General features: G+C 46.5%; 2 protein-coding genes across 2 annotated transcripts; both read right to left on the bottom strand.

Moving 5' to 3' along the window:
• Nucleotides 1-2,455: 2,455 nt before the first annotated feature.
• Nucleotides 2,456-9,946, bottom strand: LOC146337857 (uncharacterized). Its single transcript, XM_084815360.1, has 2 exons — nucleotides 9,285-9,946; nucleotides 2,456-6,700 (listed from the first exon to the last, which is right to left on the bottom strand). Exons 1-2 carry the CDS (start codon nucleotides 9,633-9,635, stop codon nucleotides 6,566-6,568), a joined length of 486 nt encoding a protein of 161 aa, XP_084671486.1. The 5' UTR covers nucleotides 9,636-9,946; the 3' UTR covers nucleotides 2,456-6,565.
• A 2,112-nt stretch (nucleotides 9,947-12,058) lies between these two features.
• Nucleotides 12,059-24,284, bottom strand: LOC146337856 (uncharacterized). The gene is made up of 2 exons (XM_084815359.1): nucleotides 23,652-24,284; nucleotides 12,059-15,014 (listed from the first exon to the last, which is right to left on the bottom strand). Exons 1-2 carry the CDS (start codon nucleotides 23,982-23,984, stop codon nucleotides 14,841-14,843), a joined length of 507 nt encoding a protein of 168 aa, XP_084671485.1. The 5' UTR covers nucleotides 23,985-24,284; the 3' UTR covers nucleotides 12,059-14,840.
• Nucleotides 24,285-24,824: the final 540 nt, after the last annotated feature.

Here is a 24,824-nt window from a genome sequence, read left to right as displayed (position 1 = left end):
CATTGGCAGAGTGTGTAGCACAGCTTCTTTCTTTTTTTCCTAAGGGTTTTTGGTTTATTGCACTGCTTCTGTGGGTGGCAACAGCCTCAACTGTGTCGAGGCGTCCACTTTTTGGAGGCAGAATTTTGAATTTCTTTTGGTGGCATTTTTGAGCGTACTTAATCCCTGCGAGGTGGCCGAGGGTGCTGTGTGTGTTTTCTCTCTCTGTTACACATCTTTCCATTGCTCTGCTGCCTCCCAGGCCACCTGCACTTCCTGAACTGAAAAAGCCCCATGGAAGGAATTGCCTCACGATGTCTCCCTCATGATGGCTTTAGTTGAAGTGTGGGAAGCTGAGGAGGCTGCAGGCTGCCAGAGATTACTGTACAATAACAGACAGGACACTCACGCACACTTCTTGGCCACCTCGTAAGTAAGGTAAGCACAAGGACCCAAAACCCAACCCATGAGAATTTCTCCAAAATTTCTCCTCCTTTGAATTTCTTTTTGAAAGCAAGTTCTTTTCTATCAAATTGAATGAGGATGGTCGAAAAAAAAAAGTGGGAGAAATTTTCACCACAGCACTAGCCACAACATCTGGCCAAATTTGGGGGGTTTTCTGTTTCTTCCCCCATCCCTTACTTTTAGTACCACCTTACCTGATGAAGAATTTTAGAGTGCTCAAAAGCTTGCACATTTTTGTGGAATTATGGTTGGTCCTACTAAAGGAATTGCCTTAGTGTAGTTCTTGCATTTTTCCCCCCTCATGGACCAGCATGTCTGCCTTGGGGTAAAATCCAACATAGGCCCTTCTTAAAGCGGACCCATTGAAATGAATGGGACTTCAGTTAGTCATGATTAACTTAAATCCCATTCATTTCAATGGGTCTACTCTAAGTAGGACTTACGTCGGATTTTACCCTTTGTTTTTAGTTAAGAATGTTGTTTCATTTAGCTCACATATTGTCTCATGTCTTTCATTTGTGTGTGTGTTTGTGTATGTACCTATGTAAGGACGATCAATAATTTTAGATGTAGTCTTCACTATGTAGAATCATAAAATTGAACAAAAGGCCCCCAAATCTCTCTAAGGTATGTCGGACACTAGTCCTCCGGCTCCACATAAGACAGGACCAACCACCGCCTATCCATTCTTCCTACCTATCATCTTACAGTCCAAACTGGAGAGTGCCAGGACCACACTGTAAAAAATGCTGGCACAGCAAACTGCTTCATGGAATCATAAGACTTGCAGGAAGCCTAGGAAGCCAACCAGTCCAGCTCCTGCCCCCATAATGGAAATCCATAGCTAGAGCATTCCCAACAGTTGACTGTCCAGCCTCTTCTTGAAGAACCATCCATCCCACAGGTAGATGGTTCCATTCAAGCTGCTTTTACCAGGGGAGGCTGGTGGCTCCAGTGTCAGTGGGGCAGTGAATCCACTCAGGGTTTCAGTCAGAACTGGTCAGAACTCTAAAGGAACTATCCAAGGTCTGACTGGTTCTGACTGAAACCTGGAGCGGCTTCACCGCCCCACTGACATTGGAGCTACCAGCCTCCACTGGCTTTTACTGTCAAGATGTTTCTCCTAATGTTCAACCAAAAGCTTCCCTCTTGTGACACAAACCCATTAGATCTAGTCCTGCCCTCTGGGGCAGCAGAGACTGAGAGAGAGAGAGAGGGCCACTTACAATCACCCCCTCTCCCCAAAGAGGAAATGCCTCACCTGAAAAAGAGGACAAACGAAGGGACTGATTTGCATGACATGTAAACAGGCTAATTTATATGCATGACTGGAAATTTAGAAATAATTATAATTTATACAGTCCATCTCACCATAATACGGAAGACTGTGACCAGGGGACCTGTGTGCCTGCCTGTTCAGTCTGCTGTCCCATTGGTGTTGATGGGCAACTTTAAGGCCCAGTTCTTCCTTCTGATGGTTCTTTATCTTTAAACCGGACTTGGACTGGACAGCCCTTCCAACAGAGGACAGTCCTGTGGCAACCCTTCAAATAGAGGACTATTCTTTGTAAAAAAGGACACATGATCATCCTACAACAAGTCTTTGCCCTCTTCTGTGTGACAGCCTACGGGTATTTGAAGAGTGCTATATCACTTCAGTCTTCTCTTTTCCAGGCCGAACATACCCAGTTCCTTTAGCCTTTCCTCATTGGTAGGGGTGTTGGTGCAATCCACAATGGAACCAAATGAGTTCAGATTTTTATGAATCTGATCCATGGATTCCACAACAGACCAGCTTTCCCCTTGTTGGGCAGATTCTATGGACTTGCTGACCATTTTTTTTTTTAACCTTCAGGTGTTTTGTGCAAATTTTGTAGTAGAAAAATATGCAAAAATTAAAAAAACCCAGCTGAAAATGAGCATTTTCCCCATAGATTAAAGCATGAAAATGTGCATTTTGGGGGATTTGCACAATTTGGGGAGATTTGTGCATTTTGGCATAAGTGAATTTGCACAGATTTGGAAAAACACATATCAATTCCATCAACAGGCTGACAATGGAATGAAAGGCACCTGACAACCTGCGAAACACAGACAGAATGGATTTTATACAATCCTTTACATCCCTATACATAGGATTAGTTTTCCATATCACTGACCATCTTCATTGCCCTCCACTGAAACTATGGCTCTCCTAATGCATCCTAAAATCCCATTAGTCTTATTTACTGCATCATAGTGCTGACTCATATTTAGCTTGTGATCAATTTCAATCCTGATATCCTTTCCATATATAGTACTGCCAAGCTAGATATCCCCCATTTGACAAATGTGCATTGAACCTCCCTGCCCCCCCCCCACAATGTAGTACCTTGCAAATGTTTGTGCTGAATTTCCTTTTTAGTATCTGCCCAGTTGTCAGATTTATCAGGGTTATTTAGAATGTTGTCCCTTCCTTCTAAAGAATTAGCAACTTCTCCTCCCCAGTTTTATGTCATCTGCAAATTTGATAAGCATCTGAGCCATTTCTTAGGAGGGGATGAATTAGATTCATTAGATTAATCTATCATCTGTCTATCTATCTATCTATCTATCTATCTATCTATCTATCTATCTATCATCTATCTATCTCTATCTATCTATCATCATCATCATCTATCTATCATATCTATCCATCTATTATATCTATCTATCTATCTATCTATCTATCTATCTATCTATCTATCTATCTATCTGTCAATCTATCTATCATCATCTATTGTCTCTCTGTCTCTCTGTCTGTCATCTATCATCTATTTATAAGGAGCTGAGCCATTTCCTAGCAGGGGATGAAAACTGCTGATGATTGTCTGTCTGTCTGTCTATCTATCTATCTATCTATCTATCTACACATCATGCATGCACACACAGACACACACACGGCATCAAGGGTAGGCATGCTTGGGCACCTGCCAAGGGCCCACACCCTAGCAGGGACTGAAAGACGGTCTGAAGATAGAACACATGGGGATGAAGAACAGGATATTACAAAGGGAGAATAAATGGCTTAACATGTTGCTTAAGATTGAAATATAAGCAGAGTCACAGGACATGTTGCTGCAGTTTTGTGAACTCATTGCTTAGGGTTCATACATTCTGCTGCGATGACTATATATTTCAGCCTTGCCCATCTTGGAGTCCTCCAGATGTCTTGGACTACAACTTTCACTACTCCTAGCCAGCACAGCTGTTGGCCACGGGGGACAATGGGATCTGTAGTCCAACACATCTGGAGGGTACCAGGTTGGGGAAGGCAGCTATATTGGCTTGCTAACCCCACTAGGTGAGTTTGCTGGCTGCATTGCTTGGATGACCTCGGCATTGCAAGATAGCGTAGGGAGTAGTTTGCATCTCTGTATGTTGTCTTTGCTGAAAATAATATAAAAGGAGCAGTGAACAGAGGGACACCTCACACCAAGAACTATCTATCTAACATAATTCTTGCTGGTCATTCTAAAAGTAATGGAATGTCACCATGTAATACCTCGATGGGCCTTCTCGGTAGTGGCACCCACCCTTTGGAAAACCCTCCCCCATGCAGTTCGGGAGGCAGAAAATGTGCCATGTTTCAAACACTTCCTGAACATGCACTTGTTCACCCAGGCTTTCCCTGGCTTGTAGTTAAATGAATCACGCTGCTCCATCTTACTGCTCCTTCTATTGCTCTGTACTATTGTTGTGATTGGAATTGGTTTTAATATTGTATTTTAAATGTGATTTTAATATTTATATATGAACTGCTTAGGGACTTTAGTCTATTAAGTGGTATAGAAGTATCACAAACAAACAAACAAACGAACAAATAAATAAATAAATAAATCCACTCCAGTAATGTTTATTAAGAACAAGGTGACATTCAGTCTGTGTCCTTTTTTGTTTTTTCTCTCTCTTTTTGCTGAAGTATTCCCTCTATTTTGGTGATGCATATGTTACATTTAAATGTTTAAAAAAGGACTCCTTGATGGACTGACTCCCAAACAGACTGCTTATTCCATCATCAAAGCCTTCCCTTATCTGACCAGAATGGTTCAGGTCTCACTTCCACCTGAAGACTGCAGGAAGACCAGGCCCATAGCCAGCCTATAAGTTGGGGGGGGGGGGCATCAAAAAGGGATCTGCACAATTAAAAACCTGAGCAGGCACTGGTTGGAAGATGAAGTGTATGCATATAGCATACAAGCTAGCTAAGAAAAGTGAGTGTCAAACTGAAATGCGATGAAAAAAAGGCAAAGGTGATGGTTTAGACACACCTCTGAGGGCAGGATGGCTGGCTGGGACATGCTGGGAAATGTAGGACTTTTTCTCTGCCTAAACATGCATAGGGTTACTCCCTTAGTCTATTAAACCATGCATATGTTGTGAAAAATTTTAGGTTAGTGAATCTTTAATCCTCACAATAGTAACCCCCCCATAACCAACCCCCCCCAGGTTTGACGAGATATATTTCTTTATTTTAGTTCTAAAACATTAATCCCACTTCCTTTTCCCAATGTGGAAATCCAAAGCAGTTCACGGAAAACATATATAAAATATACATTTAAAAAATTGCAATGATGGGTATTTATTCATTTATTTTGCTCAAATAGGAAATTAAAACATTCCAGACAGGCTAGTGCAGAGTAAATGAATACAGCAGACGAAATAGAGCAGTCTTCACCAACCTGGTGACCTCCACATGTGGAGTAGTAGTCCACATGGACTACAAGAACCAGTGTGGTGTAGTGGTTAGTGCTGGACTGGGACTCAGGAGACCTGGGTTCTAGTCTCCAATCATCAATGAAGCTCACTGGGTGATTTTGGGCCAGTCATTGATTCTCAGCCTAACCTTCCTCACAGGGTTGTTGTGAGGATAAAATGGAGAGGACAAGGACCACGTAAGCCACCTTGAGCTCCATGAAGGAAAGGCGGGATATAAATGCTACAAATAAAGAAATCATACCCCATGCAGTCCAACATATCTGGAGAGCACCAGGTTGGGGAAGGTGGCGGCGGCAGCTGGGATTCAGGGTGTGAGAATAAGGATGTTGTAAACATGCCCCTGTTTTCATCTGTGAAATATGGGAGAGTATGGGCAGGAGATCAAAGAAAGCTGGGAAGCATAGGCAGGAGGGTTGGAAAAGGGAGCAGTCCTGAGGAAAAAGAGGATGCAATGTTAGGATAGGAAGGAAAACTGAGTGAAAGAATAGGCAAAGGGGAAAGATGCACCTGGAAGGAGGTGATCTAAACCCATGTCCTGATTTTAAGACAGGGGTGTTGAACCTCTTTCAGTCAGAGGAACAAATTCCATTTGGGAGGAGCTCTTGGGGGCTGCATTCCAGGGGTGAGCGGGGCCAAAAATACCAGCATACTTTAGCTTAAAACTCTTACTGCCTTAACTAAGCCTTAGGAGAGGCATTTCGACATTGTAGAATGGGAAACAAATCATGCAAAAGCTGAAAAAGGGGACTTGGCCATCTGGGGAATCCCAGAAGGCTGAATTTGGACCCCAAGAGGCCCAGATTTGGCCAGCAGGTATGAGGTATTGCACACTTGTTTTAAGGGGATAGGTCATGATGTTTTTATCATTGGCACTACTAAGTCAAATAATGTAGGCATTGCCCAGTTATCAAAAGGCCATTTTTTTATTTATTTAAAATGATTTTTAGGCCATCTTTAAGGGTAAATCCATGTGACCTTTGGATCCAGTCAAGTTGTCTGTCCCCATTCTATCATTTTGGTTTGGGATATTTGGGAGTCATAGGGCTTGACCACACATGATGTTTATCTGTTGATGTGGACAGTTTATTGCAAATCTTTCACTAGGTTGAACTTTCTGATCTTCTGACGTCAGCTCAAATGAAACGCTGTGCAGTTCACACGTTTGATTGTTGGTCATCAGTCAAGTGTACATTAATCGTGTGATGTGCATGCACACGTGAACCAGCCTGCAGCACATCCTTGGACTGGATGAGAGTCAAAGGGCATGATGTCAACCCAAGATTTCTCTGATGTGCATCAGTGGGGAGGCCTCTTAGGATTAATGCATCCTTAGGTGTTTCTCTCCCCCCATCCCCCGGCTGATTGTTTGTCTGGTTAGAAGAGTTCACCACACAAGTATGGTGATATACACAATCCAACATGCGAGCCCCACCCCGAGTGCCATATTGGCCAAGATGAGTGCCAGCCTGGAGTATTCCTGAGCAGTGGTGCTATTTCCAACGTAGTTGGCATCTTGGGTCTAGGCAGAAAGGGAAAGAAGTCATAGATCAGTGAAAAAATACAATAGAGCACTTCAAACTGGGGTGGGCCTTTGTGTCGGCTAACAAAGAATCATTTTGTCTGCTCCTAGAAACTAGCTAGATGGGTTTTGGACTGTATACTCTGGGTAAAGTTCCAACATCAGTTTGGATAGTCCCCTGGGTTTCTTCAGACCCACATGTGACCATAGATGACAACTTCCCTTTCTCAATTTGCATATTATTCCTTTATCTGCCTGGATATGCTGAAGGGGTGCGTATGTAATTTCCCCATCTCCCTTGTCACATATATTGCTTACATTGGTTTAAATGGAAAAAGGAAGAAAAAAGGGAAAGGGAAAGAGCTGGAGGAATGAGAAAGAAAATAAGGAAATGAGATAGATGGATGGAAGGAAGGAGGGAAGGAGGGAGGGAGGGAGGGAGGGAGGGAAAATGTACACAGTGAGAAAGATGAATGTATACCAGGAGTGGGCAACATGTGGCCCATGGGCTGCATGCGGCTCCCGCTGCAGCCCCTGCTGCCCCAAAATTGTAAAAAAGAAAAAAAAAGGCACCGGGAGTGGCCGCTTCAAACCATAGCTACTATGGAGCACCCGAAGCATCAAAATCAGCTTGTGAACAAGCTGATTTTGACTCTTTTGGTACTCTGTAGCCACTCTGGACACCATTTTTAATTTTTTTAATTTATTTTTTCAGTGCTGTGGGGGTGGGGGAAGTGCACCACATGGGGAAGGGCAAAAATTGCGCCCCCCAATGTTGCCCATTCCTGTTGTATACAGTCAAAAAGAAAAGAAAACTAGAATGCATGTTGCAGGAACAAGGTGGGTCCCAGGTCTCAAAATATGGAGTGCTACTGTACTTGTGCTGGGGAATCAGTTATCAAACCCATTCCCACTGCCTCCATACCTTCCCCCTCTGTTGTCACAAATATTCACAGCTTTGGGTTACATTAGATGGTGTTTCTCTCCTTAACCGGCCAATTGCATGGAAGCCAGCAAGAACGCTCCTGCCCTACTGTCATGGAAGGCTGAGAGGACACACCAGCTGGGAAGCTAGACAAGGGCGTTATTGTCTCTCTCAAACAAAAAACAGCAACAGATAACAACTAAGTCCAGTGTCACTTTGTGAAAATTATATAATGAGACTATTCACACATCTCTCCCCCTGCCCTGTGTTTCAAGGAACAAAACGTTGAATAAATCAGCATTGCTGAAACATTTGATAGCTTAGGTAGTTTAGACGATTAGTCTCCCATTTCTGTGACATCCCCTCCCTCCCTCATTCCTTCCCCCCCACCCTTCCCGCCTCTTTTTACAAATACTCACAGCACTGGGATGGCATTTCTCCTCTTACCTGGCCTATCACATGGAGGGGAGCAAGAATGCACCCTCCTTCCTCGTTCTGCTGGCACATCTGCCCCACCTACAACATCTCTGACCCTTCACAAAGCGACCTGACATTTGAGTGCAGCCCATCCACATAAAATCCAACGTCGGCACACAGCTCATTCTCAGATTTCATTTGGTAAATTGACTGCCCGATTATAGCCTATGCTCACTGGGCTCTGTGTGCACAGAGGCCACATTCTAACATTAGGTCACAGCTCATGTGGAGGTGCAGGGTCAATAGAGACAGGATTGTTGCAGCTGGGAGGTGTGGGAGGCGCCCTCTCCCCCCTCTCCCCATGATGAGCTAGAACGAGGGAGAAACATAGTCCAATCGGACCTCTTCTCTCTCTTGCTCTCTTCATATGTCTGTGAATGCAGACATCCGTGTACGAAGAGGGAGCTTAACAGGCTGTCTGTGGCATGCTGGATGTCTGTAACATTGTCTCGGGGGGAGAAGCAGCCCCTGATCAAAGGTGCAAGGAAGGGGTGCAATTCTCTGTGCTACTTGACAGGATATTCCAGATGTTCACTTTGCCAAGTGGTGGCAGGCATTACTAGTGTGGTAAGTTATCCTTTGGTAAATATTCCTGTGATTGATTCATCCACACACTGACTTGCAGCAAATGCCCCCCTCCACACACACACTCAGCAGAACACAGGCAGAAGTAATATCCAAAGCAATACTCAGATTCCAGAGTTCAGTGATGGCATGGCATAGCTCAGATAAAACACTGACATGGCTTCTAATCCATGAACACAGCTGCTGCCATAAATCCACGAGACTCTTGTTTTTGCTGCAACAGACTTTATGCAGCCACTGCTCTGGAAGTTACCGTCTGCTGGGAAAAGATATTTGCCTCAGCAAGCCGCATATCTTGGTCTCTGTGCAACCACCACCCACTTGGTGCTTTATCATTCTTTCTCCCTTATTGGTCCCCACCCCACACCTCTGCACATCACACTAGTACTTGAATTATTGGTGGTGGGGGGTGGAAAGGGCTGTTGATGAAATGCAGAACCCCTGTGTCTCCCCCAATGTCAGCTAATCATTGCCCAGCCTTGTAAGAAGAATCACTGAGGGGGCCAGGCCTTCTCAAAATATGAAGATCATGCACCTTCTGCCCCTCATATTCTAGCACTGCATCTCTCACTGCTCTCCCCTCCCCCCCGCACATACCTGTATAGAGTAAACCAAGGCAGCAATACCCAGGGGTAGGCAACAGCAAAGCATGGTAAAGATGGAGTAGGCCACATAATCGGGTGCATTGGTGGGCTGGACAGGTGAGACGAAGGCAGCCTGTGAAGGCTGAAGGACAGGACCTTGGCTGGATTCTGCTCCAGGTGGGCCGTAGTAAGGTTGGTGCTCAGGTGGTATAGGGGGAGTTGTCCCATAGTACATAGGGAGTGCTGGTCCAGCAGTAGATTTCAACGGATCAGGTTCTTCATAAGGATGGATTTCAGAGTAGGGGGGTGGATTCTGAGTGGAAGGTTCATTGCCTTCGATCTTCTCATAGTTTGGGTTGTTCATATCGCAGGTCTGCTCTCCTCCCTTCCCCTGCTCTTAGAAGTTCTGCAAGTGCCGTTTCTCCTCCTTGCTCAGTTCTCCATGTTCCTCCTTTTTGGCCACCCCGATTAGCTGTGGGGTGTCCTGCTCTTTCACCTTCAGTCCTTTCCCCACAGTTTGCCTTCCTCCTACTGTGGTCCCCAGCTGATCACTCTGAATCTTCTTTTGGCTGGAAGCTTGCCTTACAGAACAGCCCACTCTGTTCTGCTTCTCTGATAAGGGACTCTTAAGTATTGCTCTGGCTCTTGAACAAAACCATTGTGCATCACATCTGAGTGGAAAAAAAGAGTGGGTAGCATGGGGAAGTAGGTGATCAATAATCCAGGCAAACAGATAATGGATGTGGGAACTCTGGTAAGGGTTTCTCTTTCCCAATTCTTGCTGTGGCCTGCTGGATGGATACATACCCACCACTGTTTCAGAGCTGAAAACTGGGACATGGTTCTAACACAGAGGTGAGCAACTCCCATTATCTCTATTGGCCATGCTGGGGCTGATGGGGTTTGGAGTGCAACAACATCTGCAGGGCCAAAGATTGCTCACCCCTGTTCTAACACCTTAGCTTGATACTTTTGTAGGGTTAGAAATGTAGGCAGGAGAAAGTAAATGGATCCAGAGGCACTGCAGTAAATTGCATCAATAGTCCAGGGAAAGTTGCCAAGTACCTTCCATGTTTTAGGGAGACTGGATGATTACTGTTAGCTGTTACCTCCTGAATGGGTAGGAAATAACTGAAAGGGGTATACCCCCACCTCTTATCCCCCCCCCCTGCTGGATTGTTGTAATTTAAATTTCAGTGAACAAAACAAAGGGCAGACTGCAGTTTGAGTGTGAGATGAAGAGGCACACAGAGAACTGAGTTTGGGCTCTGTAAGTATCTTTGAGCCAATCTACATTACAACTTTAAACTGGTTTCAAACCAGTTTATCTAAAGGGATCCTGCAGTTTCATGAGGGTACTGAGAATTCTTTGCTAGAGACCCCTGCCCAAGCGGCCCCTCTTCCTAGAGCTACAATTCCCAGAATTCCTGTATTTGGTAGCCATAATCACTACAAACAGGTTTGAAACCAGTTTAAAGTTTAGGTGCTGGTTGTCTTCCCAGTGATGTGATGTTGGAGTAGTGGATTTGGCTGTCTGGAGTAGTGGATTTGGCTGTCTTCCTTAATCTGATACCCTCCAGATGTGGTGGACATCAACTCCCATCAGCCCCAGCCAGCATGGCCAACAGGAATGCGGGGAGGTGTAGTATAAAACATCTGGAGGGCACCAGGTTGGGGAAGGCTGGTTTAAGCCGTGTGTCTCCAGCTATGTTCAACCTGTTTTGTGTACACAAATGCAAATATTACAGAAGGCTGACTAGATTTATTTATTGAACTTATTGATGGCATTTCTAATCTGCCCAATAACTTATGTTCTGTAGTGATCCCTAAGATTCTAGCAACCTCCTTCCAAATGTGACCAAACCTGAGTAAGCGCTGCACCCCTGGAATGTCTCACAGCTCAGAGAAGTGGGATGAGCACAACACTTTGGGGAGGGGCAGTAGCTCAGAGGCTTTGCCTGCACATCCCAGGTTCGATCTCCAGCATGTACAGGTAGGGCTAGAAAAACGCCTGCCGGAACCCCTGGAGAGCCATTGCTGCCAGTCAGTGTCAACAGTACTGGGCTAGATGGACCCAGTACTGGGCTTGGTATAAGGCAGCTTCTGATGTTCTCAAGACCACCAAGGATCACTTTGCATAGCTCTCTCCACTTCCACTATTAGGGACTGTTGGAGAAGTAAATGGGGGCGGGGCGGGTGAATTCCAAGCCAGTGCAGAGTTAGGGAAGTACTGGAGTGAATAAAGATGTTTTGCACAATTGATATGTGTCAGGGCCCATTTATATCCTCTTGTTTCAGTTCACTCTAATAAGTTCCGTACTCCACAGCAGCGGGATGTTCTCCTCTCTTGGCATTCCATCTCTGTTTATTAAAGCCATTTCCTAATGTTCCCTGTATTCAAGGATCATATGAACACATGGAGAATATGCTGACAAAGAGGCAGAGCAAGGGCTGGTGTCAGGCATTGTTGACATCTTTATGGACCTGCCAAGGACTGCACCTCCATAGGGGGCCCCCTGCTGCCCCCTGGTGGCAGGGCTGGTACCAAGCTTGGGTCATGCATTTGCATGGTTCCCCCAACAGGCCACTCTCCCCACAGTGCTATCTCCACTGCTGTTGGGCCTCCATTGCATTGCATGGCATTCTGGGAAAATAAAGATGGCGGCCACCTGGCAATGAATCGAGTGGAACAGCTGCTCAGCTCCAATGGAAAGCGCCCCAGCACTGCCAGGTAATGACACTTGACAGCATGGTGGGGCTCGATAGGCATTATAGGGTGGGCAGGTGTCCTACTTTACAGAGGACAGCCCTTGATTTGAAGATCTGTCAGAGCACAATCCTTTTTTTTTTTAAAGAAATCCTTTATTTGACGGGCCGTCCAGTCCAAGTATGGTTTAAAGTCAAAGAACCATAAGGAGGAAGAGCAGTAGGGGCCTTAAAGTTTCCGTTCAACAGGGACGGCAGACTGAGCAGGCATACAGTTCCCCTGGTCAGTCTTCCCCACTATGGTGTGATGTATGGTATTTCTATTTAAATTATATAATTTGTACTTATACATATACATGAGCATATCAAAATGTTATGTAAATTAATGCCTCCCCCCTTTTGGGTGATGGATTTCCTCTATTTTGGTGCTGCCTAAGTGTCCATCCTAGATAAGTAGCAGCCCTGGTGTGTCCTGCCGGCATGTGTAGGCTCTGGCAGCTGCTTAAGGATGTTGGGGGCTGATATCTGTCCTGCCTGGAGCTTCCCGGCCCTGCTTTTTCTCGTTGTCGTTGCCTATTCAAACTAGGGATGTGGTGGGTGCCTGATTCCATCTGGGAATCCAGCAGAGCCACCCCTGCCCGCACCCCCGAGCCCCGCTTTCCAAGCCCCTGCTCGCCCCCTGTTTGTGCTCGGTGAATGGCCTTCACTCACCCTGGCGGCCTCATTGAACTCCGCATGCACCATTTTTTGAGAAATAAAATGGCGATCGCAAAAATCCACATATTTACATATGCCTGAAAATGCGCATTTTTGCACATACACAAATATGTGCATTTGCAAAAATTGGTCAAAAAATGGTGCCCTCAGAGCTCGACGAGGCTGCCGGGGTGAGTGCGAGCTCCTTGCTGAGTGTGGGAAGGGCTCGAGTGTGTTCCAGGGACCAGTGAGTGGGGGCAAGGGCTGGGCGGGCGGCCAGAGAACCCAGATGGGGGTGGGTTCACACATCCCTAGTTCAAACGTCCACTCCAAGCATATGAAGGCAGGGACAGGAGCGAAATGGTAGTGCATCCTCCTCTTCTCTTCTTGCACTCTCTCTCTCTGAACAACCTTGCCATGCCTCTCATCTCTCCAAGATGTAGGCACCCTCCCCATCAGAGTCTTCCCCCAACTGGGGCCCTCCAGATGTATGTGGGCTACAACTCCCATCATCCACAGCCATCTGGCTTGGGATGATGGGGGTTGTAATCCACACACATCTGGTGCCCCCGGGTACATGATGGCTGCCCTGTCACAAGATCCCCATTTTGGTAGCTGAAGATTAAATGGAAAAGAAATTTGAGGAAGGAGTTATTGCAACAATCTTTAATTAAGCTGATGGCTTCTCCTGGCTCGATAACATTGAAAAGCCATCTTCATTACATGTATCAAGTGAAATATACACAGTTGGTTAAACGCACAACATGTAGTTAGGTGCTATGGGAAACGTCTTATATTATGGTTTTATAGACTGGGCTATCATCTGATGGCAGTCATTTATTAGCTCATGTTCATTTGACATTGTCTACTATATAACCGGTTCTGTGCCTTTGTTTTAAATTGTATAGGGTTTGGTGTACCGTGAGGCTAAATTTGTTACCGACTGGCAGCCACAAGCAACTAAATGATGCTAAAACTGAAACATTCAATTCATTTACAACATTGCCACTCAACATTTGTGGAGGACAGTTGTGGTGAAAATCCAAGGAATGTTACATTGCTCCTAAGCTGTACGTTGCTGCTTCATCATGTTCATTTAACAGCAGCGCAAATTCAGAATTGGATTCATATTTTGTTTGTTTGTCTGTTTTTGAAAAACAGTCACAGTTAAAACCAAACATTAAAGAATTTGTGGTTGTGATGAAATGGCTAGTGGTGATTGGCTGTATTGCCCAAACGATCACAGAGGGACATAGGAGTCCATTGGAAGGCTTGGGCAGCAATTTAGGGTATGAAACTAGGGGTGTTATACCTCTGTTTTCATCTGTGAAATGTTGGAGGATATGGGCAGCAGACCAAGGGAAGCTGGGGAGCCTAGACAGATGGGTCTGAAAAGAAAATAGTCCAGAGGTACAAGAGGTAGAGGAGAAGTCCAAAGGAAAGAATATACTAGAGCTGATAATGTAGAATATACAGTAGGAAGGGCATCTGGGCAAGAGAATGGGCAGAAGGCAGAGGTGCACCTGGAAAGTGGTGATTTGTACTACACCCATCTCATGATTCTAAGGCAACATTCCTCAAACTGGTGCCCTCCTGATGTATTGGGCTATAACTCCCAGCATCCCCCAGCCAGCCTGGGGGATGCTGGATGTTGTGGTCCAACACAAGTGGAGGACATCAGGTTGGGGAAGGCTGTTCTAAGGGAATGGTTTGTGATGTTTTATCCTTGGTAATACTGGGGTCATTAATATGGGTGTTGACCCACCATCAAATGGGTCAGTAGTTCACAGGTGACCGTGGTGCCTATCTGTTTGCCTGTCCTCATTCTATGGTTTTGGTTTGGGATATTTGCTCATGGGAGAGCCAGGTCACACATGATGTTCACTGTTTAATGTGGATAAGCCACTGTAAATCTATGGGGAGGTACAACTTTAAGATCACTTGATGTCCCTGCAAGTGCTGTTTCTGGGCATCAGGTCAAGTGTGGGGAAATCACATGATCTGTACGCACATGTGAACCAACCCATAGCAGCTCCCTTGATGGACTGATTCCAAGAGGATGACCTCAAACCAAGACTTCTCTGACTTGTGCATCACTGGGGTGGGGTGAGTGGCCAGGTGGGGAGTTCTGATTCAGATATGAACATCATGTCAGTGTAGTACATTCTCAGGGGTCATTCAGAGGCTTGTAGATTGTCTGGTTAGAACTGATCACCAAAAAGACGATGTAAAGAATCAGGAAGCCCAGACCCACTCCGAGTGCTGTGTGGGCCAAGATGAGGGCCAGCCTGGAGTTTCGCCGAGCAGTTACACTGTTTCCAATGCGGTTGGCTTCTTGGGTCTAGAGATAAAGAGATAAAAGGTGAATTGGTGACAAAAAAGGCAACTGGGGATCAACTCTAGCATGCAGAAGTGGGTTGTTCCCTGTGTGGGCTAGCAAGGCATCCTTCTGTTTTGGGCTGTCAGGCACTTACCAGTGATCACATGATCTGAGACTGAAACCCACCAGAGCATAGCCGTGCTCAAGCCTTGCTCTGTATGATCTGGCTGAGTCTCAAACTCTCAGTTTGGATGGTTCCCTCTTTTTTTTTCTTTTTTTTTTTCTTTTCTTTTGTAAACATACAGTCAGGGCCAGAAATATTGGAGCAAGGATAACTGTTTTGGCAGTTGGCCTCTGTACACCACCATATTGAAGTTGAAAGGAAACACACCCAGATGGGAGCGAAGTCAGGACTTTCTGCTGTAATTCAAGGGGTTTGACAAAAGTAGGCACGGCGGAGAATTCCGCCACGGATCCTGGTGAGGCCGAATGCCAGCACATTCAGCCCCCCCAAATCTGTGGCGGAACGAAGCCCCTTGCCCCCCCCCGGTGAAATGGGCCCGGAACGGAGCCTACCTTGGTTGGCTGTTCCGGTGCTTCTCGAATGGCGGCCGCGTCTGCAACCACCATTTGCATTCCCTTTTTTAGCTGTGATAGGCTACGTAAATACTTACGTAGCCTATCACGGCTAACGCAGGGACACCATTTGTGTCCCTGCGGAGGCTGTGATAGGCTATGTAAATATTTACGTAGCCTATCACAGCTAAAAAAGGGAATGCAAATGGCGGCGGCCGTAGCTGCCGCCATTTGTGTTCCCTTTTTTTTTGCCGTGATAGGCTACGTAAATATTTACGTAGCCTATCACGGCTAAAGCGGGAATGCAAATGGCGTAGGGGATGCCATTTGCATCCCTGCTTTAGCCGTGATAGGCTACGTAAATATTTACGTAGCCTATCACGGGCCGGCATAGGGCTGCAAATGGTGTCCCCTACACAGGACACCATTTGCATCCGCACTAGCCCGGCAGCGGCTGGAGGCCCCGCTGCGGGTTGGCCCGACCAGCGGCTCCGTGGCCTGGCCGCGGAGTGGAGCCAGCCGGGCAGGATTCCGGGGGGGAGGAACGGATTGCCTCCCCCCACCTGCGGAACCCAGCGGAGCCAGGTAAGCGGGGTTTCGTACACCCCTAGACAAAAATGGGTCACTACCCATTCAGGAAGTACAGCCAGTGGCATACACACACACCCATTGGTGGTGGCTCATAAGTTATAGAACAAACCAACATCATTTCAAACTTAAGGATTGCCTTTAATACCTGGATGAAAATCCTTTGCAGTCAATGACTGCCTGAAGTCTAGAACCCATGGACATGACCAAATGCTGAGTTTCCTTCCTCGAGATGCTTTGCCAGGCCTTTACTGCAGCTGCCTTCAGCTGCTGCTTGTTTGTGGGTCTTTTTGCCTTCAGTCTTGTCTTCAGTAAGTGAAAAGCATGCTCTATTGGGCTGAGATCAGGTGACGGACTTGGCCATTGAAGAACATCCCACTTCTTTGCCTTCAGAAACACTTGGGTAGCTTTTGCTGTATATTTCGGGTCATTATCCATCTGTAATATGAAGCGGCGTCCTATCAGTTTGGCAGCATTCGGCTGAATCTGAGCAGAAAGTATAGCCCTATACACTTCAGAATTCATCCTGCTGCTTTTATCAGCAGTCAGGTCATCAATAAACACCAGTGACGCGGTTCCATTGGCAGCCACACATGCCCATGCCATAACACTGCCTCCACCATATTTGACAGATGATGTGTATGCTTTGGATCATGGGCTGTTCCTTTCCTTCTCCATACTTTTCTCTTCCCATCATTCTGGTACAAGTTAATCTTGGTTTCATGAGTCCAAAAATCTTATTCCAGAACTGAGCAGGCGTTTTTAGGTGTTTGCTGGCAAAGGCTAATCTGGCCTCTCTGTTCTTGAGCGTTACCAGTGGTTTGCACCTTGTTGTGAAGCCTCTGTATTTACATTCATAAAGCCGTCTCTTGACTGTAGATGTTGACAGTGACATGCCTACCTCCACAAGAGCATTCTTGACCTGGTAGATGTTGTGAAAGGGTTCCTCTTCACCATGAGCAGAATTCTGCGGTCATCTACTTTAGTTGTCTTCCGTGGTCTGCCAGGCCTTTTGCTGTTGCTGAGCTTGCCAGTTAATTCCTTCTTTTTCAGGATGTTCCAGACTGTTGTGTTGGCCACTCCCACTGTTTTTGCTATTTCTTTGATGGGTTTATGTTGTTTCCTCAGCCTAATGATGGCCTCCTTCTCTTGCATGGACACCTCTTTGGACCTCATGTTGGGAGTTCCAGTGAACAGCTACCCCATGCAAATGTAACACTCAGAACCACCTCCAGGCCTTTTGTCTGCTTGATTGGTCATGAAGCACCCAGGAAACAGGCCACACCTGGCTATGCAGCTGCTTGCCAGCCATTTGTTCCATTACTTATGAGCCACCAATGATGGGTGTGTGTATGCCACTGGCTGGCCTTCCTGAATGGTTAGTGCCCCACTTTTGTCAAACCCCTTGAATTACAGCTGAAAGTCCTGACTTCGTTCCCATCTGGGTGTGTTTCCTTTCAACTTCAATGTGGTGGTGTAGGGAGGCCAAATGCCAAAACAGTTATCCTTGTTCCAATATTTCTGGCCCTGACCGTAGATCTGACTAATGGCAAGTGATCTCTCTGTCAGCAATTTGCATATTAGTCCCTCACCCATCCCGGTCATGCAGAATGGGGACTATCTATGAAGCATGACAGGCTTTCAAAAATGTCACATGTGTTTGCCTTTAGGCTGTTACACAAATCTTTTGTTTGTAACAGACTAACAAGGTTATTCCAATAGTTACAGCTTGTGAGTTAACCAACAATTTCACCAACTGTAATGACTTGTCCTTCAAGGGTTCTGTGGAATAGACTCACATATTGTCAGGGGTGTTTCTGAGCGCAGGGAGTGGGATATCAGTTCAGATTCTGAGGGAGAACCGTCAGACATGGGGGAGGTGTTTTCCCACGCTACTCCAGATAGGAGTAGGCTTGCTTTTCAGGTTATAAACATCCACATGGCTGAGCTTGAGGGTCCCTCCTCACCCCCCACCCCCCCCGTGAGCGGCAGCGTTGACCTCATAGATGCCAAGCGGAGGCGCAGAGCAAAGAGAGAGAAGGCAGGGGTGGAACTTAGATGGTCTACCCGATTGGCCTTGCGTGAGAAGCTGTGCTTAGAGGCCTCATGACAAGAGAGGGACCTCCCCCCCTTAAGTTAGGCTAGCAAGACCGCCTCCCTCTTCAAATTCCATTTGGATCCCCTGAAGGCATTTCTTGTAGTCGGAGAGTTTCTCTGAGAATTTGCATCTGTATGAACCTGTGAAGTAATGGATTAAAAGCTGTAGACTGAAGCCTCTTGTCTGTGTATGTTTGGGCACTGAAGTGAAGTGGGGGCTAAGGGAATCTTGACACATATTACACCACACCAACCCTCATATCCTCCTCTTCCTGCAACCACCACCCACTTGTGTTGTGTTGTTCATTCCCTTTTACTGGAGTGAATTTCAGTTGTTGAGGCCCAAGGATAAAGTGCTTGACCAAATCAAGTCAACCATCTCTGTGTTTTCTAACAGGGCGAGGCATATCCACCACCAGGAGGTTGCAATTTCCTCCTTGAGAGAGGGAGTGGCAGGAGGTTGTAATTTCCTCCTTGAGAGAGGGAGGGAAGGAGGGGGTACCGGCCTCTTTAAAGGAATCATAGAATCATAGAATCATAGAATAGTAGGGTTGGAAGGGGCCTACAAGGCCATCGAGTCCAACCCCCTGCTCAATGCAGGAATCCAAGTCAGAGCATCCCTGACAAATGGCTGTCCAGCCTCGTCTTGAAGGCCTCCAGTGTGGGAGAGCCCACCACCTCCCCAGGTAATTGGTTCCATTGCCGTATTGCTCTGACACTCAGGAAGTTTTTCCTGATGTTCAGTCGGAATCTGGCTTCCTGTAACTTGAGCCCATTATTCCGTGTCCTGCACTCTGGGATGATCAAGAAGAGATCCTGGCCTTCTTCTCTGTGACAACCTTTCAAGTACTTGAAGAGTGCTATCATATCTCCCCTCAGTCTTCTCTTCTCAAGGCTAAACATGCCCAGTTCTTTCAGTCTCTCTTCATAGGGCTTTGTTTCCAGTCCCCTGATCATCTTTGTTGCCCTCCTTTGAACCCTCTCCAGCTTGTCTGCATCCTTCTTAAAGTGTGGTGCCCAGAACTGGACACAGTACTCCAGATGAGGCCTAACCAGTGCTGAGTAGAGGGGAACTAGTACTTCCCGGGATTTGGAAGCGATGCTTCTATGAATGCAGCCCAAAATAGCATTTGCCTTTTTTGCAGCCACATCACATTGTTGGCTCATATTCAGCTTGTGATCGACGACAATTCCAAGATCCTTCTCGCTCGTAGTGTGGTTGAGCCACGTATCCCCCATCTTGTAACTGTGCATTTGGTTTCTTTTTCCTAGGTGCAGAACTTGGCATTTGTCCCTATTAAATGCCATTCTGTTGTTTTCTGCCCAGCACTCCAGTCTATCCAGATCACTTTGAATTTTGTTTCTGTCTTCCAAAGTATTAGCTATCCCTCCCAATTTTGTGTCATCTGCAAATTTGATCAGCATTCCCTGCACCTCCTCCTCCAAGTCATTAATAAAAATATTGAAGAGCACTGGGCCCAGGACTGAGCCCTGCGGTACCCCACTCGTTACCTCTCCCCAGTTTGAGAAGGTCCCATTGATAAGCACTCTTTGAGTCCGATTCTGTAGCCAACTGTGGATCCACCGGATCGTTGTTTCATCTAGCCCACTTCGAGCAAGTTTGCTCATCAGGATATCATGGGGCACTTTGTCGAAAGCTTTGCTGAAGTCGAGGTATATGATGTCTACAGCATTCCCACGGTCTACAAGGGAGGTGACTTGATCAAAAAATGAGATCAGATTTGTCTGGCAGGACTTGTTTTTGACAAATCCATGTTGGCTTCGAGTAATCACGGCATTGTTGTCAAGGTGCTTCCAGATGGATTGCTTTATGATCTGCTCCAGAATTTTCCCAGGGATTGATGTCAGACTGACTGGTCTGTACTTCCCAGGTTCCTCCTTTTTACCCTTTTTGAAGATAGGGACAACGTTAGCCCTCCTCCAGTCATCTGGCACTTCCCCGGTCCTCCATGATTTCTCAAAGAGAATAGACAGCGGTTACAGGAGTCTGTAATTAGGCCACTCCTGAAAAAGCCTAACCGGGATCCAGATAATGTTAACAACTATAGGCCAGTAGCTAACATCCCCTTCCTGGGCAAGGTGCTTGAGCAGGTGGTTGCCAGTCAACTCCAGGCACCTTTGAATTAAACTGATTATCTAGACCCATTTTAATTGGGCTTTAGGGCTGGCTTGGGAATGGAAATTGCCTTGGTCATGGAGAAAAGAACAGGGGGAGTGTGACCCTTTTAATTCTCTTGGGTCTTTCAGTGGCTTTCGATACCATCAACCATGGTATCCTTCTGAATAGGTCATCTGGGTTGGGAGTTGGAGGCACTGTACTGTTGTGCTTCCACTCCTTCTTGGATGGCTAATTCCAGAAGGTAGTACTGGGGGATTATTGCTCTGTGCCTTGACAGATATGCTATGGGGTTCCACAGGGCTCTGTTCTATTCCCCATGTTGTTCAACATCTACATGAAACCACTAGGGGAGGTTATCCAGAGGTGTGGGCTGAGGTGTCATCAATATGCAGATGACACCCAGCTCTGTCATTCTTTTTCATCAAATCTAGGCGAGGCAGTGGCTGTTCTGAATCAGTGCCTGGGAATGGAAATGGACTGGATGAGGGCAAATAAACTGAGACTCAAGACAGAAGTACCATTAGTGGCTGGTTCGTTTGCCCAGCTGAGTGATGTTTAACCTGTTCTGGATGGGGTTGCACTCCTCCTAAAGGACCAGGTTCATAGTTTGGGTTCATAGTTTGGGGTTTCTCTTGGCTCCAGCATTGTCACTAGGTTCATAGTTTAGGTTCGTAGTTTGGGTGTTCTCTTGGCTCCAGCATTGTCACTAGGTTCGTAGTTTAGGTTCATAGTTTGGGGGTTTTCTTGGCTCCAGCATTGTCACTAGGTTTGTAGTTTAGGTTCGTAGTTTGGGGGTTCTCTTGGCTCCAGCATTGTCACTAGGTTTGTAGTTTGGGTTCGTAGTTTGGGTGTTCTCTTGGCTCCAGCATTGTCACTAGGTTTGTAGTTTGGATTCGTAGTCTGGGGGTTTTCTTGGCTCCAGCATTGTCACTAGGTCTGTAGTTTGGGTTTGTAGTTTGGGGGTTCTCTTGGCTCCAGCATTGTCACTAGGTTCGTAGTTTAGGGTCATAGTTTGGGGGTTCTCTTGGCTCCCTCATTGTCACTAGGTTCATAGTTTGGTTCGTAGTTTGGGGGTTTTCTTGGCTCCAGCATTGTCACTAGGTTTGTAGTTTGGGTTCGTAGTTTGGGGGTTCTCTTGGCTCCAGCATTGTCACTAGGTTCATAGTTTAGGTTTGTAGTTTGGGGGTTCTCTTGGCTCCAGCATTGTCACTAGAGGCACAGGTGGACTCAGTGGCATGGGGCCCCTTTTATCAACTTAGGCTGATATATCAACTATGGCCTTATTGGACAGAGATAGCCTGGCTACAGTTATCCATGCTCTGATAACCTCTCATCTAGATTACTGCAATGCGTTATATGTGAGGCTGCCCTTGAAAATGGTCCGGAAACTTCAGCTGGGCCAAAATAGGGCGGCGTGATTGTTAACAGGGACTGGCCAATGTGATCATATTATGCCAGTACTTTTCCATTTGCCTTGGCTGCGAGCCCATTTCTGGGCTCGATTCAAAGTGCTGGTTGTTGTTGTTCAGTCATTAAGTCGTGTACGACTCCTCGTGACCCCATGGACCATAGCACGCCAGGCCTTCCTGTCCTCCGCTCTCTCCCGGAGTGCTGGTATTAACATTCAAATCCCTAAATAGCTTGGGGCCAGGTTACCTGAAGGAACATCTCCTCCCAAATATACCTGCCTGGACCCTAAGATCATCTTCAGCGGTTCTTCTCTGGGAGCCCCTACCAAAGGAAGTGATGTGGGTGGCAATTAAGAAGAGGGCCTTTTCTGATGCTGCACCATGGTTGTGGAATGGAATGAGCTTCCCAGAATGGCTCACCTGGAACCTAAGTGCTGCTCTTCTCAGTGCCAGGTGAAGACCTTATTTTCCCAGGCATTTTAGCCTTTCAGTTTCCGTGGTTTTAAATCTGTTACTGTATTTTAAATCTTTGTGCTGCTGCTAGGTTTTCCTTTAGGTTTTATTTTTATTTTATACTATTGTTTTAAAGTTTTAAATGCTGGCCGGGGAATGCTGGGAGTTGTAGGACTTTTTTTCTGCCTAAACATGCATAGGATTGCGCCCTCGGTGCTTTAGTTAGAGCTGGGCAGAAATGGCCTCCAGCTGTGTTGGCAGCTCAGTCACCATTTTGTGTCCTCCACAGTGCCCCGGACCTAGCAATGTGCTGAGGCACTGTGTGTGTGTGTGTGTGTGTGTGTAGGGGAGGGAAATGGCAGCCACCACAAAAAAGAAACGGAGAATATTCTGAGAAAATTCTGCTGAGTGGCCTTCTATTTCTGGGGTGGGGTTGAAGAAAAGAAGCATCTCAGCAGTTTTCTCTAAAAAATGCCCCGAGAAATTTCAGCTCAGCTCCAGATTTAACTGACAAATACCAACAGCTTCTTCCTGAACATTTCACTGTCCAGTAGCTCCTGCCTTTCATTATCTTCGCATTCCAGCCTTCAAGCGTTCCTCATCCCGTCACACTGAAGAACACACGCAGTACCCTATAGCTAGTATCCTGCTCTCTCTACAAACACCGGGTGCTTCATGCTCAATCATCCTTTCCCCCTTTATTTGCTCCATTTCCCTGTAACGCTTGTAGGGTGGCCAGGTGATCTACTTTACAGAGGACAGTCTTCTATTTGAAGAGTTGTCAGGGCACAGTCCTCTTATTCGAAGGTGCCCTCTATCTGATGGGCTGTCCAGACCAACTCTGGTTTAAAGTCAAGGGACCCTAAGAAAGGAGAGCAGCTGTGTCCTTGAAGTTGCACATCCACAGTTAGTTAGCACGTGAACAGCAGACACACAGCTCACCGGATCAGTTTTCCCCACTATGGTGAGATGTATGGTATTTCTATTGCAATTATAGTTACTAGTTCTAAAGTTGCATTTACACATAGAAATTAACATGTGCAGATGTTATGGCAATGTGTGTCCTCTCTTTTGGTGATGCTTAAGTGGCCACCATATATCAACGTGCTGAGTCCCCTTCCCCACCAGTAGCCCACCACCCCAGGGCTTGAATCATGAGGCGAAAGGGCCCTTAGTGAAATCCAGAAGCCCTGATTCCCCCCACTCTAGTTTTAGCTGTTATCATTCCACACTCTGAAGTCTTCTAAAAACAGTCACTAAGGGGGCCCTCAGAAAAGGCAATGTGGCCAGGCCCCTCTACTCCCTGATATTCTAGCACTGTATCAGTCTTCCCCCCAAAACACACACACACACACACACACACACACACACACACACACACACACAAAGGCTCACCTGTACAGAGTAAACCAAAGCAGCAATGCCCAGGGGTAGGCAGCAGCAAAGCATGGTAAAGATGGAGTAGGCCAAGTGATCAGGTTCTTTGGTGGGCTGGACACGTGTGATGACGATGGTCTGTGGAGGCTGAAGGACTGGTCCTTGGTTGGATCCTGCTCCAGGTGGGCTATAATAAGGCTGGTACTCGGGGGGCATAAGGGGAGGTGCCCCATAGCCCATGGGGCGTGCTGGTCCAGCAGAAGTTTTCAGCGGATCAGGATCTTCATAGGGGGGCAGATTCTGAGTGGCAGGCCCAATGTCTTTGATCTTTGCATATTTTGGGTTGCTCATAGTGCAGGTCTGCTCTCCTCGTCGCTTTCCTCTTTGCAGTTCGGCAAGTAGGGTTTCCCCTCCTTTCTCAGTTCTCCGCGTTCGTCTTTGACCACCCTGCTTAGCTTCAGGGCGTCCTGCTTTCTCTCCTTGCTTGCACCTTTAGTCCCTTAGCCTTCCTTCTTCAGTGGTCTCTGGCCAACCACTCTGAATCTTCTTTTGGCTGGATGCTTGCTTTTGCAATGGAGGCCACTCAGCGTCTCTTCTTAAGGGACTCGTAGCTATTGCTCTAACAGTTGGATGGTACAAGTTCACTGTGTCTCACAGCTCAGAAGAATAACTGGGTAGAATGAAGAATTAGGCAATGAATAACCCAGACTGACAGATTTGTACTGTGTGGTGGAACTCCAGAAAGGGTTTCACTTTCCTCATCCTTGCTGAGGGGACGGACGTGCGCGCACACACACACACACACACATGCACACACACACACACACACACACACACTACCCTCTACCATTCCATAGCTGCCCTGCTAGAGATCCGATGAGGAAGCACTTGACTTTGGCTGTCTGTTGGAGTATTTATTGTATTTATTATTACATTTAGATCCCACCATTTTTCCTCCAAGGGGGCGCACGGGATCCTTCTCCCCTCCATCCCATCTTCACAACAACCCTGTGAGGTAGGTTAGGTTGAGAGTCAGTGACTGGCCCAAAATCACCCAGTGAGCTTCATGGCCAAGTGGGGTCTAGAACATGGATCTCCTGAGTCCCAGTCCAATACACTAACCATTACACCACACTGCCTGGCTCCACCACCTATGCTCAATTTATGTATTTCTAAATAAATGCAAATAAT

Source organism: Heloderma suspectum, chromosome 10 (assembly GCF_057233095.1).
Source record: "Heloderma suspectum isolate Gila_16-S chromosome 10, 16-S_ref, whole genome shotgun sequence".
In the NCBI taxonomy this organism is placed as follows: Eukaryota; Metazoa; Chordata; class Lepidosauria; order Squamata; family Helodermatidae; genus Heloderma; species Heloderma suspectum.
The sequence above is the reverse complement of the archived record's forward strand: the minus strand, read 5'-3'. Positions and strand labels throughout refer to the sequence as shown.

Excerpts from the sequence above, each read along its gene's own strand:
- LOC146337856 (XM_084815359.1), bottom strand. The coding sequence starts at position 23,984 with ATGAGCAACCCAAAATATGCAAAGATCAAAGACATTGGGCCTGCCACT. Across the intron at positions 15,015-23,651 it reads CTTTGGTTTACTCTGTACAG|ACCCAAGAAGCCAACCGCAT; the intron begins GTGAGCCTTTGT and ends CTTTATCTCTAG.
- LOC146337857 (XM_084815360.1), bottom strand. The coding sequence starts at position 9,635 with ATGAACAACCCAAACTATGAGAAGATCGAAGGCAATGAACCTTCCACT. Across the intron at positions 6,701-9,284 it reads CCTTGGTTTACTCTATACAG|ACCCAAGATGCCAACTACGT; the intron begins GTATGTGCGGGG and ends CTTTCTGCCTAG.